The sequence below is a fragment of the Aquila chrysaetos genome, chromosome 10 (assembly GCF_900496995.4).
Source record: "Aquila chrysaetos chrysaetos chromosome 10, bAquChr1.4, whole genome shotgun sequence".
Taxonomy (NCBI): domain Eukaryota; kingdom Metazoa; phylum Chordata; class Aves; order Accipitriformes; family Accipitridae; genus Aquila; species Aquila chrysaetos.
In genome coordinates, this window is record NC_044013.1 from 5,499,093 (window position 1) to 5,513,396 (window position 14,304).

At 41.0% G+C, this 14,304-nt stretch overlaps 1 protein-coding gene across 4 annotated transcripts in view; it reads left to right on the forward strand.

The window, feature by feature from the left end:
• The window catches only part of LOC115347551 (multiple epidermal growth factor-like domains protein 6), a 205,572-nt gene extending 195,296 nt beyond the window's left edge, over positions 1–10,276 (forward strand). For 3 of the 4 annotated variants that reach the window (XM_030029040.2, XM_030029043.2, XM_030029044.2), the window contains 5 exons: positions 469–597; positions 915–1,043; positions 1,711–1,836; positions 4,272–4,400; positions 5,448–10,276. In XM_030029040.2, coding sequence (XP_029884900.1) covers positions 469–597; positions 915–1,043; positions 1,711–1,836; positions 4,272–4,400; positions 5,448–5,527 — 593 coding nt within the window. In that variant the 3' untranslated portion in view covers positions 5,528–10,276. Of the gene's footprint in view, positions 1–468; positions 598–914; positions 1,044–1,710; positions 1,837–4,271; positions 4,401–5,447 lie in introns of those variants that run through there. The other variant, XR_003925529.1, reaches the window with a different exon arrangement.
• Positions 10,277–14,304: the final 4,028 nt, after the last annotated feature.

Here is a 14,304-nt window from a genome sequence, read left to right on the forward strand (position 1 = left end):
GATCCTCCGGGTTTTATTAGGAATTGGAATAGTGTGAACTCCAATGATAACACAGAGGAAGAAAAGCTTCGTGTTTTCTTTCACACTTTCTGAGTGCCTGAAAGAAAATATTGCTGTAGATGATAGAGAAAAAAATTTGAAGATACCATTTATGCCATTTACTACGTGGCTTTACAACACTGACTACATGAAGAGACAAATTAAAAAAGGTAGACTATAAAAAGTACAAGGCAATTGCTGTTCAGACATCTATATAATACGAAAGATTTCTCATCAAAGTATGTAAATACATCATAGTTGTGCAGAAATGCTGTGTCTTCATAACAAACATTCTCCTTGGCTCTGCAATGTACTGTATGGGCATCATACTTCAGCTGTACAAGCTATCACGTAAGAGCTTTTCTGGGTGAGGTCAGTGATTTTTTTTGTTGTTGTTTGTCTGTTTTTCTGTCCGTGTCCTGCCAGCAGAATGTCTCCCAGGGAAGTACGGGTCTGGCTGCGGCTTGGACTGCTCGTGCCAGCACAACGGCACCTGCGACAGGTTCACGGGCTGCTGCCAATGCCCCGAGGGTTACTACGGCCACTCCTGTGAGCACAGTAAGTGGAGGCACGCTGGGCAGCCTCCTCCAACAGTGATGGGATGCGGGGCTTCGGAGTAGTCACGTAAACACCTCGCCGGTTCAGTTAAAATTTTTGGGGTGTCCCAGATCGCCCGGCTGCTTCCAGATCTGGCTAACCTGCATACCTCTGATGCTGGGGTGGTAGAAGTTTAAAAGCACATGGCATTATTAGAGTGAATGGTAAATACAATTTTTTGTTGGCTCCCAGGGAACATAGCTAACAATACAGAGGATTTTAAAGAGATGTATGTTTTTCTTTATAAACCTTCCTCATTTGATACTTTCATTTTTCAGGGTGTCCCTTTGGATTTTATGGGCTAAGCTGTCTTCATGCATGTGCCTGTAAAAATGGAGCGAGCTGTGATGCAGTGACAGGACAGTGCATTTGTCCGTTCGGCTATCAAGGTGTCTACTGCGAGAAAGGTACTTGTACCCCTCTGACGTAAAAGAAAACAAACAAACAAACAAAAAACCAAAATAAAACCCCCTAAAAACCATGTTATTACTCAAATTTTTGGTTGAGAGCAACTTCGTCCATATTTTGAGCTTTATGAATATCCCAAACCACTAGATTTGGAATTGTTTACCTGTTATATAGCTGGGTGTTCTCATTTCCTTAGAAATTAACTAATCTGGTTCCAATTAACACGGTGAAAGTCCTGGTCTCCGTGATGTCTTGCAGCAATGAGTTCCACATGTTGTTTATTAAAAATAAGTCCCTTTTACTGATTGTAATTTTGATTCTAAAACTCCAAATGAGATTATTAAATAGGTGCATGTCAGCCCTGTTGAGTGTTATGGAATGGTCTTCTAGAGAGTTCTAATTAAAAATTAAAATAAGTGCCAGTTACATTTCTGGGACAGTTTTACAGATACCTTTGGTAGGTTAGATTAGACGAACCTGACATAAGGAGAGTTCATATAAATATTATGCCTATTCCACTATGTTTGATTCTTCATTAAACTTGGCATTTACGCTAGCTTCAGTGGAGAGTTTATGAGCTTTCCTCTGAGATATCCTGGAAAAACTCTGGCCTAATGTACATCTTGCCATTCAAATGCGTGTCTAAAAAAGTGCTCTTGCTGTCAGGCTGCGACAGGGGCTGGTTTGGCGAGAGGTGCCGACACCGGTGCGACTGTGGAGGAGCTCCTTGTGATCCAGAGACTGGGAAGTGCCTTTGCCCACCTGGGAAGACTGGAGACAAATGTGACGTTGGTAAGGGTAATATTTTCTAAGGGCTGGACTACGTATAGTTAAACCAATATGACCTGTTGGTCTAAGCATAACTGTGAAAGGACATTTACTGGTATTCAAGAACACATTGTTTGTAGCAAATTACTCTTACGGGTTATCAACAGCTTTATCAACAGGCTGTACCTCTTGATTTAATCAATATTTAGACTGATACACTGATAGGAAAACTGTTTATGGGTCAGCTGTAAAATGTCATTCGCCCTGAGTTTTGGAGAACGTACGCTGGTGAAGAATATACCAAGAAGCCCATGGTTTTCCAGACGTAGTTGGGAAGACTCCAGAGGGTGCAAATGGGCATGAAGGGATACAATGCTGTGTGTCTTGTCACACGGACATTTGTGACCCTTTTCAGACCAACGCAAAAGTATGTCCAGCTCCAGGTTTGCTTCGCCAGGAAGGAGGGCAGAATCCCTGTGGATGAGGGTAGCGGAGCTGCAGCAGCTATGACTGCCTCTGGGGTTCAGCAGTAGTCCAGGAACATTTAATCCAAATAAAATTCCCTCATTTGCAGCACAGGCACTTGGGCTGTGTGTTTGGGGAAATGATTGGCCCATGAGAACAGAATTATTTTGTAACAAGGGTATAAAAATAGGTGAGAAAATTCTCCTGTAGGGAAAGCCAGTCCTACCGCTGTAGCCTGATGAGATGGTTGCAGGGCTGAGAGGCAGCAATGGCAGGCAAGATTCTTGAGCCAGAGTCTGATCACAGTTATGACGGAGTAAATTTAGGGTAATCACTGGAGTAAAAGGAATTGCAGTGGTTTAAACAAGTGTAAGAAGAGATTTGTGATCCTAATGCTGTGGCAAACAAGATAAAAGGAGTGAACATCCATGTGCTACTATTGGAGGTTCCCACCAGGAACCATAATCCTCCTGAGCCCCCGAATCACAGTGGGGGAATATTATTTCTCCTTTTGTTCTAGGATAGAGCAGGAAACAGCTTTAAGCGGTCTGTTATTAATGCAAAGTAATTGCTGGGAGCTTAAGTTTTAGTACAAACTGCGAAACTAAAATGGAAAATTATTTGCTTCCCTCTCCGCACTGTCCTGTGGTCAGAAAGCGAAGCCACCCAGTCTGCAGGCACTGGTCTGATGGGGGACATCAGCCACCCCTGCAGCAAGCACGGCGCTGGGCATCCAGGGGCCTTTCCAGCGAAATTTTAGGCAGAAGTGGAACACAAGGGGGAAGCTCAGCACCAAAAATGTAAACGGAGGTTTTGCTTCTTGCAAACTCTAGGAGTCATTTTTATTTTTCTTAAATCAGCTAGGGTAGCCCCCATCCATGAAAAGCTGTTATGGGGTAGGTTTTATTTGCATTTTTATTTTCAATTAGGCTCAGTTCATCTGTGATATAACTGTGAGCAGCTGTGACTGTGCAGCAGCCATAAAGATAAAAGGCCTGATTTTAATTTGAACTCTGGTAAAGCACCCATTAAACAGGCAAAATGTTAATTAAAAAAAAAAAGAGAGAGAATATAACAGACTTTTATGGGCGCTCTTTTTCTGTAGTAAATTAACATTGCAGACTTTCAAACAGATGTCTTAAATACACATTGTTATTAACATGAAAATGTGGTATTACATAAATGAAAATCAGGTCCAGAGGTGTTTGAGGAGACCTTTTCTCATAACATTGCCTAATTGAAAAGGCCAAGCTCTGAGCGCACGGGGAGAGTTCTCCCACGTGTTGGGGCTGCAGCTGATGCAGGGCTCGGCAGCACTTTTATTTACCTAAATGGTGCTTGTGTGAGAAAGCAAGCGCCTTGATTATTTACAGTATTCTCTAGCAAGGTGAGGGAGAGAGGGCTATTGTTTACAGTGTATTTAGCACCCTGCCTTGTGACCTGCTGCTAACTTTTCCTTCATGCCCGTACTCTGACTGCATAAAAAAATTGCAGTGAGGTATGAAATGTATTTGTGTTTGGGAGTGAGACATTTTGCGAGTTTAATTTGTCAGGAGGCAGCAGAATTGTGCAGTCGGAGTAAGACGTAAGAGTATATATAAAATGGATTAATTTTCAATTTCACATTCTTTGAGCGAAGGCTCTCTGCTGGTGCACGCAGACAGCCAAGCCGTGCGGTGGAGAGCTGCAGAAGATAGTGTGGATCCAGGATGCTGACAGTAACTTTCCTGAGCAGATCCCAAGATCTTTTCTGTTGGGCTGTCAACCCCTGTTTTTACACCAGTCATGGTTTCCATTCTGGGAACTTCTTTAGGACAGCTGGGCTACAGTTTGGGCAGACCATGCGGTAGATGAAACTTGAGGACTGCAAGGCTTTCCAAAATGTCATGTTTTAATGTTAACAGATGTAGGTGTCTGAATAGCTTCCTGATCCCGGAGAACAGGGAAACTACTAGGGAGCATTCACCCTTTTCCAAATGCTTCTGTCCTTCCAGAATGCAGGTCAGACCAGTACGGCCCCGACTGCTCCCTGCGATGCCAGTGTGCCAGCAAATCCCAGTGCAATCCGTACAACGGGAACTGCGTATGCCCAGCCACGTGGATGGGGCCAACCTGCAAAGAAGGTAACACAAGCCGGAGATGTGCAGCCTTTCTTAGTTGAAGAAATCGTGCATCGACTGTGGTGGTGGTCAGTGGACCGTTTGGACAGGAGTGTCAACCCATCACGCAAACATGGTGCTCAGCAGCAGCCACCACAGTTTCTGCGTCGGGCTGTGTGAGGCAGAAGCTGTTCTGCATTTCCACCTCTGGTGAAAAACTCAGAGCCTGTGATAGCAGCAGCTTTGCTTGGAAGGGTTGCGTTTGGTGTGCGCTGTCCTCCTAAAGGTCTAGGCGCCTGATGGTGCAAATGCCAGCAGACAACTGCAAATGCCAGGAGTCGTTCCAGGTGGTTGTGAGGTCTTGGCCAAGCTGAACTGACTCAGTGCAGTGATTTTCCCTCAGAGCAGGCTGCAGGGATCTTGCACAGCCTGCTCAAGGATTCCCGAGGCTGCCTCCAGCACAGCTGTGCTGGAGAGCGATACACTCTTCTATGCCTGCCAGTGTGAAATCTTGCCCGAAATAGTCGATATCCACAGCCTCTGTAAGGTGAATAAGGAGGCTTACTTGCTGTATGTGCCATCACGTTCGCTTACTTTTTGTAGAGGTGTCAGGTTTTGAAGAGCATGGTGAGATGTGATAAGCCGAACAAGTAGATAAAAGATCGGAAAATAGATTTGGATTGATTTGTGAGCGTGCTAAAGCAGTCATCACACTATCATCACAAAAAGGTTTGGGTTTTTTTTTAATTTAGATAATTTTTCCTCTTAATGAGATATAGTACTGAGTGAAAGTTGCCTCCCACTTGTAGTCTAATCACCAACTGGCTTGATGGTGATACCATACGATTCTGCATTTAGTTTAGGAAACACTTTGGGAACCTTCCGTTTGAGAGGTGTTTTATTGTTTTGCCTGCTCTCTGCCTCTATGAGGAGGCCAGTGTAACTTAGTCCTCTACCTTCTTTTGAAGAGTACAATTTATTGAATTATTTAAGTGTAAATTGTATAATCTATATAATATTTCAGTATTATGTTATATAGACCTGAAACCGTGTTTCTACTTAATTCTCTAGGTGGCCCTCCAAAGCTTCCTTTTTATGAAGAACAAACTCAAGAAAGAGGGAATATTTTTCCAAGAGCTCTACAACAGTAACATTTGGACTAATAAATGAACTGTTTTATATGCACAGACGGTATTTGAATTTGGATATGAAAACAGCTATTCAATTCAGCTTGAATTGTACTGAAGTATTCACACTTCTTATGGAAGACTACAGAGGCCATTTAGTAGCTGGATCCTTTTAAAAAGTTGAATCTGTTTCATGTATTTATTCCTAGCTCTTACCCCTCCATTAATCTGCTCTGGACATTCTTTCTGATATATAATATAATTCATTGTTTGAAAGCTTGGACATGTTTTTAATAAGACCAGCTCCAAAGAGTATCAGGCTAAGCAGTATGTAACATATCAACGTGCAGTGAGCCACACCACGTATAAGTGGCTTTCTGAACCTGCTTGACAACCAGCATGAACTTTAATGAGCATTTCACGGATTATGAAGCCAATATGGATTCACTGCAAAATCACATTGCACAGAAACTAGTGGGATTCACCAAAATAATTCCTCTTTGAAGAACATTGTGTGCTCTAGAAAAGCATTCAGTCTAATTTTAAACTCGCAACTGAAGAAGAATCCACCACAGTTCTCAATAAGTTTTTAATTAATTTAAGAATATGTACCGCATTGCTAGTGTGGATTGACTGATTGGAAGGTCTCCATCTATATCTTGCTTATGTCTGAAACCATCTTCCAAAGAGCATGGTGTCATCTGTCACACTTTTGTGGCTTTCTGTATTCTCCCATCTTGTCAGCTGAGTTTCTCGGTGGTTTGTCGAGTCAAACTGCGCAGCAGTTCTCACCAAACAGTACCTGCTAATGCAGAAAAGAGTTTTATCCTGGATAGAGAAAGCATAATAAGCAAGGATAGATGTTTAAAGATAATCTCTGTGTTCTTTATATAAAGGATTATAATGTGCTTTTACTGCACAATAGTTTGATTAAGTCAGCTTTAAAAAGTCCTGATACAATTCAACAGCTGCTGTTGGTCACTTAATAGAACAAAGACTTTTTGGTGCTATTTTGTCTTTTTAGACAGGTTGTTCTTTAATATAGGACTATGTCATAATAAAGAAATAATGTTCTTTATTTTAATGTTCTGAGTTAACCAGACTAAAAGATTTCAGAGTACCTCTTTATACCTCTCTTTAGGTTAGGAGTTACAAAATCTATGTAGTAACAACCACTTGAGTCTGACTATATCAAAAGTGCACTTATTAAAGGGCGTCAGGACCATGGGCTCAGCAGACGTGGTAATACAGGCAGTTCCAGGTCTTGTGTTCACACTACCATTCACACACCATAACGAACTGCAACTGTGCAAGAGAAGGTTTTTGTCTTAGAAGAGACAAAGTGACAATAATTGGTGCTAACTTGTGATTTTTAAAGATGATGTTTGTTGCTGCAGTTGGATAATGAGTAGGTGAAGTAACAGTTTTAACCTGTGGTTCACCTCAGGTCTTAAACACATCTGTAGTCATTAACTGTCCAGTAGGAAGAATGCTTGATCACCTGGGAGTTTAATTCAAACTGTGATCTATAGGAAGCAATACAGGTTTGGTAGGTATTTTTCAAGCTTCATGGAAGTCTTATTGTTGTTATTCATCATTTCATCGGTATTGAAAGTCATCCGAAACACAGTAAAGATATTTGTGAATGTGTCAAAATTAATTAACCAACTGTGCTTTCAGCCAGAAAATCACAGGGGCTGATGCTAATCCCTTGTCATTTCTTCTTTAGAGCTCTATAAATGTCGCTGGAAAGTTTACTCAATGTAAATGTGGCAAAATTGTTGTCCCAAAACTAGTCAGAAGTGTGTGGCTCTCTGCAGGGCTTTACTGTCAGCTGTGTCATTTTAAATGTTCTTTTGGAGATGTGATGGCCTGGGTCTGGTCCTACAATTATGTGAATTTGGGGCAATTTCACTGAACTGGAACTGATAAGGTAACTCTCGTGTGAGACAGTTAGATATAATCTTAGCAACTGCTGGAGAAGAACGATCCAAGTTAAGCAATTGACATGTTTTGATCTTAACTATGTATTTACCGCAGAGCCAAACTACAGGAGTAATCCAAGCGTCGCATTATATTCAAGATTTTTCATAGAATCATAGAGTAAGTTAAGTTGTAAGAGACCTCTAGAAGTCCAGGCTTCTCTTCAAAGCCTGGTCAACTTCAGAGTTAAATGGCATTGCTCAGAGATTCTTCCAGCTGAGTTCTGAGTATCTCCAAGGATGGAGATCCCACCACCTCGTTGAGCTCTTGTCCCAGTGAAAATGTCATGCTCGCTTTTTTTTTTTTTTCCTAGTTTCTAATCAGAATTTCCTAAGTTTCAACTTTGGTCCGCTGCTTCTCATCCTTTCAGTGTGCATCTCTGAGAAGTGTTTGGCTTCATCTCATCTACAGCCCCCATGGGGTAGTTGAAGACAGCAGCAATACCTCCCCTTGGTCTTCTCTTCTGAAGACTGAGCAAACCCTGCTCCCTCAGCCCCAACTGTGCCAGCCCCCATTACCTCGGTGACCCTCCACTCTCCCCGTCCCAGTACATCGGACATTTCAGTTTAGGGAAAGACGCCCGATGACTGGTATGGTTACTCAGCAGCTAATACATAAAACCCCAGAACTTATATTTTGCTGTTTGACAGCACTTTATAAAATGTACTGTTTTTTTCTTATCTATGTATACTGATAGGTGATTACAGCAGCTAATCAAAGGGGAAGCCTTTCTCAAGCCATATTATTTACACCTGTGTATACTTGTTTACATTTTCCACAGTACCTTGATAATAGAATTGTAAATATGTAGTATAAAGGAAATAAAAGATTTTTGTATTAAGTATTTTTAAAGAATGTCACAATTTTAGGTACATGATGAAACACGTATTTTAAGTGACTGATACTGAGCCTGTGCCAATGAATTAGAGGCCCAAGTAGATCTGCCTGGGAAATATTTCAGCAAACTTTTTTTTAAATCCAAAAATGCCACTTCATACAAAACCATTCACATGCAATAGTCTTTTTTATGCATTCCTCCTTCAGAATACTTCTTAGCTTCTTTATGCTATTGCTTTGGGGAAAGAAGTTCACTTCAGTGCCATTAAACAGATCGTATGACCTTGTTCCAAAGCAAAGTACCATCATATAAAGGTAAAAAATGAAATATTTCATATTAAAAGATTACTTTTGATGGGGTGGTTTTAAATGTCTTTTCTTGGTTCTCTATTTGTGAAGGTTTTCACTTTTTTCACAAGGCAGGGAAAATGTTTACAGGATGTCGTTTTCTAGAAGAAGGGCCAAAACTTTACATCATTAGCTATTAATTAAGGAAGTTTACTTGCTTGCGATGTCGTTAATATGTTTTGATGCTGCTCCTTACTGCAGATTAACAAATTTACCTAATTCTGTGCCTACAAAATGGTCTTTATTAGACAGCATGTACTTTTTAATGGAAAAACTACTAACTTAGTTTTTCCGGAGATTGATTTTGTGGCAAGTGAGTTTAATTACTACTAAAATAATATAACTCTGCTTACTTGCTTTGTCCGATTCCAGTGAAAAACTGTCAGTCCTGAACATAGCACTGGAGCTTGTTGAAAATGAAAGTGAAAACTTCAGTGAAAATGGCTTTTATATTTAAATTTATGTCCATCTTCCACTTGGTAAATGCCTTTTCTTGGCTCTCCATTTCCCAGAAGACTGAAGTTAATTATGCTTTCTTGAAAAGAGTGCTCTGTGTATTCCACTGCAACACACTTGCGTGCACAGATAACTCCTTTCAGAAAGACATTTAAATTACTTTGACCATGCGGTTTCTGTGCCAAATCCCACTCTCTTACCTTGTTGTATATTCCAGATAACTTCAGTTTGAGAAGAGTGGAAGTGAGTTGAGTGTAACTCAGTGGGTCCAGCAGAATCTTACTCAATGTGAATTCACGAAACCAGAACATGTTTTAAGTTAGACTTCAGTATTTATAACACTGTCCTCATAGGAAAACAATCAGAATTTTAAAAATTCCCTGCTTTCCCTGCCAAAAATTATTATTCTACTTTCATCCTTTTTATGTTGAAGAACTATAGCTATTAAAGTTTGCCCAGATTTCTTGCCAACCATATTATTTTGATTGGCTGCAGATTTCTGTTTGTGTAAGTAATAACCATCATAGTATCTGGAGCTGCCAACGGGACAAACATGGAAATTATACCTTTATGTCCTTCCCAGAAGAGCCAAAGACACTTTTTGGAGCCATGGTGGCTTCATACTGTTGATCTAACAGTGACAAATGACGTTTCTGTTAGAGTTTATCTTCTTATCAGAGCAAAGGAAAGCTTAGGAAGAGTCCTTGAGAGAACTGGTGGACCAAGAAACCTCCATCTTCCCATCCTTGCGTTAATTTTTTTCTAGTTAGGCTAGAAACCCTCTCAGTCCCCAGTTCTTGAAGGACTTTTCCTGCACGTCGACCTGTGGCTGACTGCAGCAGCTCTGTGCATGAGCTGCGACTGCCCAATAATTCTTTTGTGGGGTCAAAGCTTTAAATTCTAACACTGTGTAAAGCAATTTCTAGGAGTAAACACCGTATCTCAGACTTGTAGAGCATAAATTGTTTATTCTGTTCTTTTTATTGCTTTTAATAAGCACTTGCATAGCAATATTATGTCTTTGTGAATTTGTAATCCCTCCTCAAAGAATATGTGGGATGTATCTCAAAACTGTACTGTACTTTCTGTTGTACACGTATTGTAGCAAAAGGATGCTGACTTTTTTATATAAACATGTCGTTAAAACTTGTTCTTGTTTTCTCCTCATTGATAGTCTTGACGCAGTAGGCTCATGTTGCGGATGAAACTTTATTCTGTTGAACTAATTCACATTCAGAGCAAACACGTGAATTCACACCTGGTTTTAGTAGTTTATATAGAATAAATAATGGCCTATACATAAATGGGTTTGTATATGATCCCTGACCAGAGCAACTTGTCCAGTGACCGAGCCTGATAAATAGAGGTTTCTGGCACTCAGACTCCAGAGTATTAGAAATATTCAAAACACAGCATAAATCTTGCTGGAAGAGGATGGTTATGAAGTGTAACGTTTCTGGAAGACTTGGGCATGAAGCACTTTGAAAGCATTCGAAACCGCACACCTGCGGGCTTCCATCAGCCTTCTTGGACGCTTCCCAGAGCCTAATACTCGCCGAACAAATAGCTCGGTTCACCTTAAGGGTATTGTCTTCTCACATTGGCAGGAGCTAAAGGAACACATGTGCCTGTTTAATGCCAAATAATGCAATAAGTGTGTGCTGGTTAATTGGAAGTAGCATGCTAAATTGAATTCAAAATGTGTAACAAAGGGGGGACAGTATGTCAAGCTGTCAGGGAAAAAGAGGACAGATATGGCTAGCTAGCTTCTGGGAGAACAGCCCTACAGGCTTGGACTTATTTTTAAATTTTAGAGCAAACATTTTAAATTAAGCCCTGTAGTACTGCAGGATTTTGTCGTGTGTGATTTACTTCACTTTTCATAGAGTTTTCAACAAGGAATAGAATAATTAAGTTCATTTGGTTTGTCATCTTTTTAACATATGTTATAAAGATAGTTCTATAATCATTGCAACCTATTCAATCATTTCTTTGTTAGAAGCAATATTTAAACTATTCAAAGAAATTGTTGATGTTATTGCACTAACCTTTCAGTCCCTATGATCGCTATTAATAGCTGATCAAAAGGTAGACATGGGAATATTAAACCGTAATATTCTCAATTTACGCAGAGTTAGCGTTGATCTATGTCTTAAACCTGTAAAACAGCCACGTCTCTGCAGCACTCGAAATGTTCATGTATGCCTGCAATAGATATATGGCACCAGAAAAAGCGTGATCTTGTGACTGTGATCCAGAAAGCACTGCTCCATGGTATGGTCCCCTCAGCATCTTCAGGCGCTGTTAAAGCAGGCTGAGGCCAGCACTGCTTATGTCTTCTTTTAGTCAGCACTAAAAGTTCACAGGGTGCTAATAGAGTATTCTGTATACACACAGTAAAAAACCCAAACCTGTCCAAAGCCCATGAGTGGTTTAAAAATGACTTAAAAATTCTGTATGATAAGGCGCTGCTTTGTTGATTCCTTCAAGCATGGTAGTTAAAAAAAATACAACTCAGTCGTGTTGTTTTATATATGAATAAAGATGTCAGCAACTAGTCATCTAACTGTCCATGCCATTTGGCAGTATCTAGCTTCCTTTTCAGTAATAGCCCAATAAATCTTTATCTTTTAGTAAGCTGATGACAGCAAAACATCTTGAGAAGCTGCATGTGGTGTAGATATTATAGTTTAAATGTTTAAAATGCTTCGTGCCATCATCTACTGGGTGTTTTTTCCAGTCCAGATGTAACATCTTGGCTTAAGGCATGTGCTCACATCTCCCTCTAGTGACTCCAAGAGCCTAATGATAATTAAACTAATTAATTAATTATTTTAGGGGCTGTGATTTCTTGGTGTAAGAGATCAAAGAGTTAGGCTTGCTGCTCCTCAGACGTCAAATCTTGGCTAATTAATTAATATAGTAAAGTGTGACCTACTAGCATCAGTGGTAGACCATGGCCCACCTGAGCAAAGGCTGCACAAACGTAGCGAGGTGACGGTCCTGCCCTGAGACCACCATGGTTGTCCACAGCAACGGACATCCTTCTCTGCTCAGGTGGCCTTAGTGCTTGCACGGACCTCTTACCAAAAGTAATACAAAATTCGCAGTTTTCCGATTCGCAGAAGTTTCTGTACTCCGCATCGACTTTTTTTTTAATTATTATTATTATTTTCCTACCTACAAGTCTGTCTTAGTTCATCCAGAAACATGAAGGAAACCTATTGTGAAATTCAAGGGTTGTCTCGTCTCTGTCCCCTGCTTGGAAGACGGCGTGGAGGCTGTCCAGCGTGGGAGCACCAGAGTTAACTGAGCGCACATTGCTTGGTTAAGTGGAGCCATATTTGGGGTGGAAATGCGCCATGTTCCCACTGATTCTGCCCTGTTGTTCCAGTTCTCATTAACAAGAAGCTGGCCTGTCATTTCTTTGTTATTTTGTAAGTCTTAGCATGCTATAAATTACTTACAAAGTGACTTAATGAAATTTCTCTGGTTTTCACAGCTGGAGGTTTTTTTTTCAACCAGAAATCCACTTTTAAATGATTTATATATCCTGTAAGATACACGGTAGGATTCCTTGCTGTATGTCATCAGCAAAGAATAAGATCGGTGTGAGCAGAGGCTATTGGGGGTAATTCCTGCCTGTCTGTTTGCTTTTTTCCCTTTTTCTATTTGACATTTATGTTGCGGTAGCCATTGTGGATCTTGGCCTTGCACTACTAGGCACATGAAAAGGCTGCTTTTAATTATTACTTTAACCTTTAGGGTGTGTATGAAGTATAGAATAGCAAGCGTAATAGCATCACGTTAAATACGGGCCGTATTCCTGGGTTATGAGGGACGGGAGTGCTGCAGGAACGGCCTCACAGCGAACCGCCCTGGCCAGGGCACTGCCCTGCTCGAGCCTTTTGTGGAACCCTTCTCCACCCTCTCAAAAGCGAGAGGCTTGAACAGACACCTTGAAGGACTATTCGAACCGTTCACAGTCGTATTTAGCATGTTCAAATTTTTTACAAGTACTAGCGAATTTGATCAGAAAATAGTTATTTTTGGCTGCCAATGTGGCAAAACCACTTAAAATACAAACTCAAGAATGTGTTGAAAGGAGACGGTTTGCCAGCACAGCTATTGTTGCAGCAAAGTCTCCCCTCTGATCCAACGGGAATCCTCTCTCCGAGATATATTAGTTAAAAAGTTAAGGTGGGTGTCAAGCACCTGGAAAATCTTTACATTTTTGAAAAGCGTGTTGGCGGGGTTGTTTTGGTTTGGTTTCTTGTTGCAAACCCTTTTGCCGTGCCGTGGTAGCTGGGGTTTTTCCTTCCCTTGGAAGCTTTGCAGATTAATTCAGTAGTCCGGTGTCCTGGTTTGATAATGTGCTACCTAAGAAGGATAACGGAGGTGTGTGACTTGGGGCGGTGCAACCAGCCCTTTAAGTCCCAGTTTTTTACTCTAAAAAAGTAAGTATAGTGTCATGATGAATTTGCAGTGAATTTTCTCTTATTTCTGATTTCTAGCTCAAAAAAAGTGCCTTTTAGCTGATTTTTTTCTTTTCTTTTTTAATATATAAAAACCCCAGTGCTACTCCCAGGGGTGCAGTCCCCCCCGACTACCACACAGGGCCCTCTGGAGAGCCAGGGCTGCCTCCCCTGGGAAAAATCAAAAAAGGTCTGTAAGGGTTTGGGACAGAATGATTTTCATCTAAGCACGGCAGCAGTAAAAATCCATTTTAATGCCTATCTCGGTGAGTACTTGTGCAAGCAGAAAACAGCCCCTAAACACTTCAGGAGCTGAAAAAGGGACGAATCCACAGCGCCTGTTATCTTGAGTACATAAATGGTGCTTCAATGCCCTGCGCTACAGCTATCACATCATAAGCGTGTGCCAAGTCATGGGAGAGGTGAAAAACATTACGGCCGATAAATGAATGTTTTGAGTAGGCATGAAGGAGGATGTTGAAAACCGGGTTTCTTCCTGACTGCTGCCAGGAGTAGAAAGCACCACACAAGAGACTTTGAAGGTCCCTCTGGGAAAAATGCCATTACCAACTCAACTGTGGTGCGTTGTCCAAGTTGCCCTGAAGGAATCTCTGCCAGAAACACCTGTTAACAATAAGGACTTGTTAATGTTTCACAATTATTTTCCCAAGCATGTTATTGCTACACCGGTCCCCGACACAA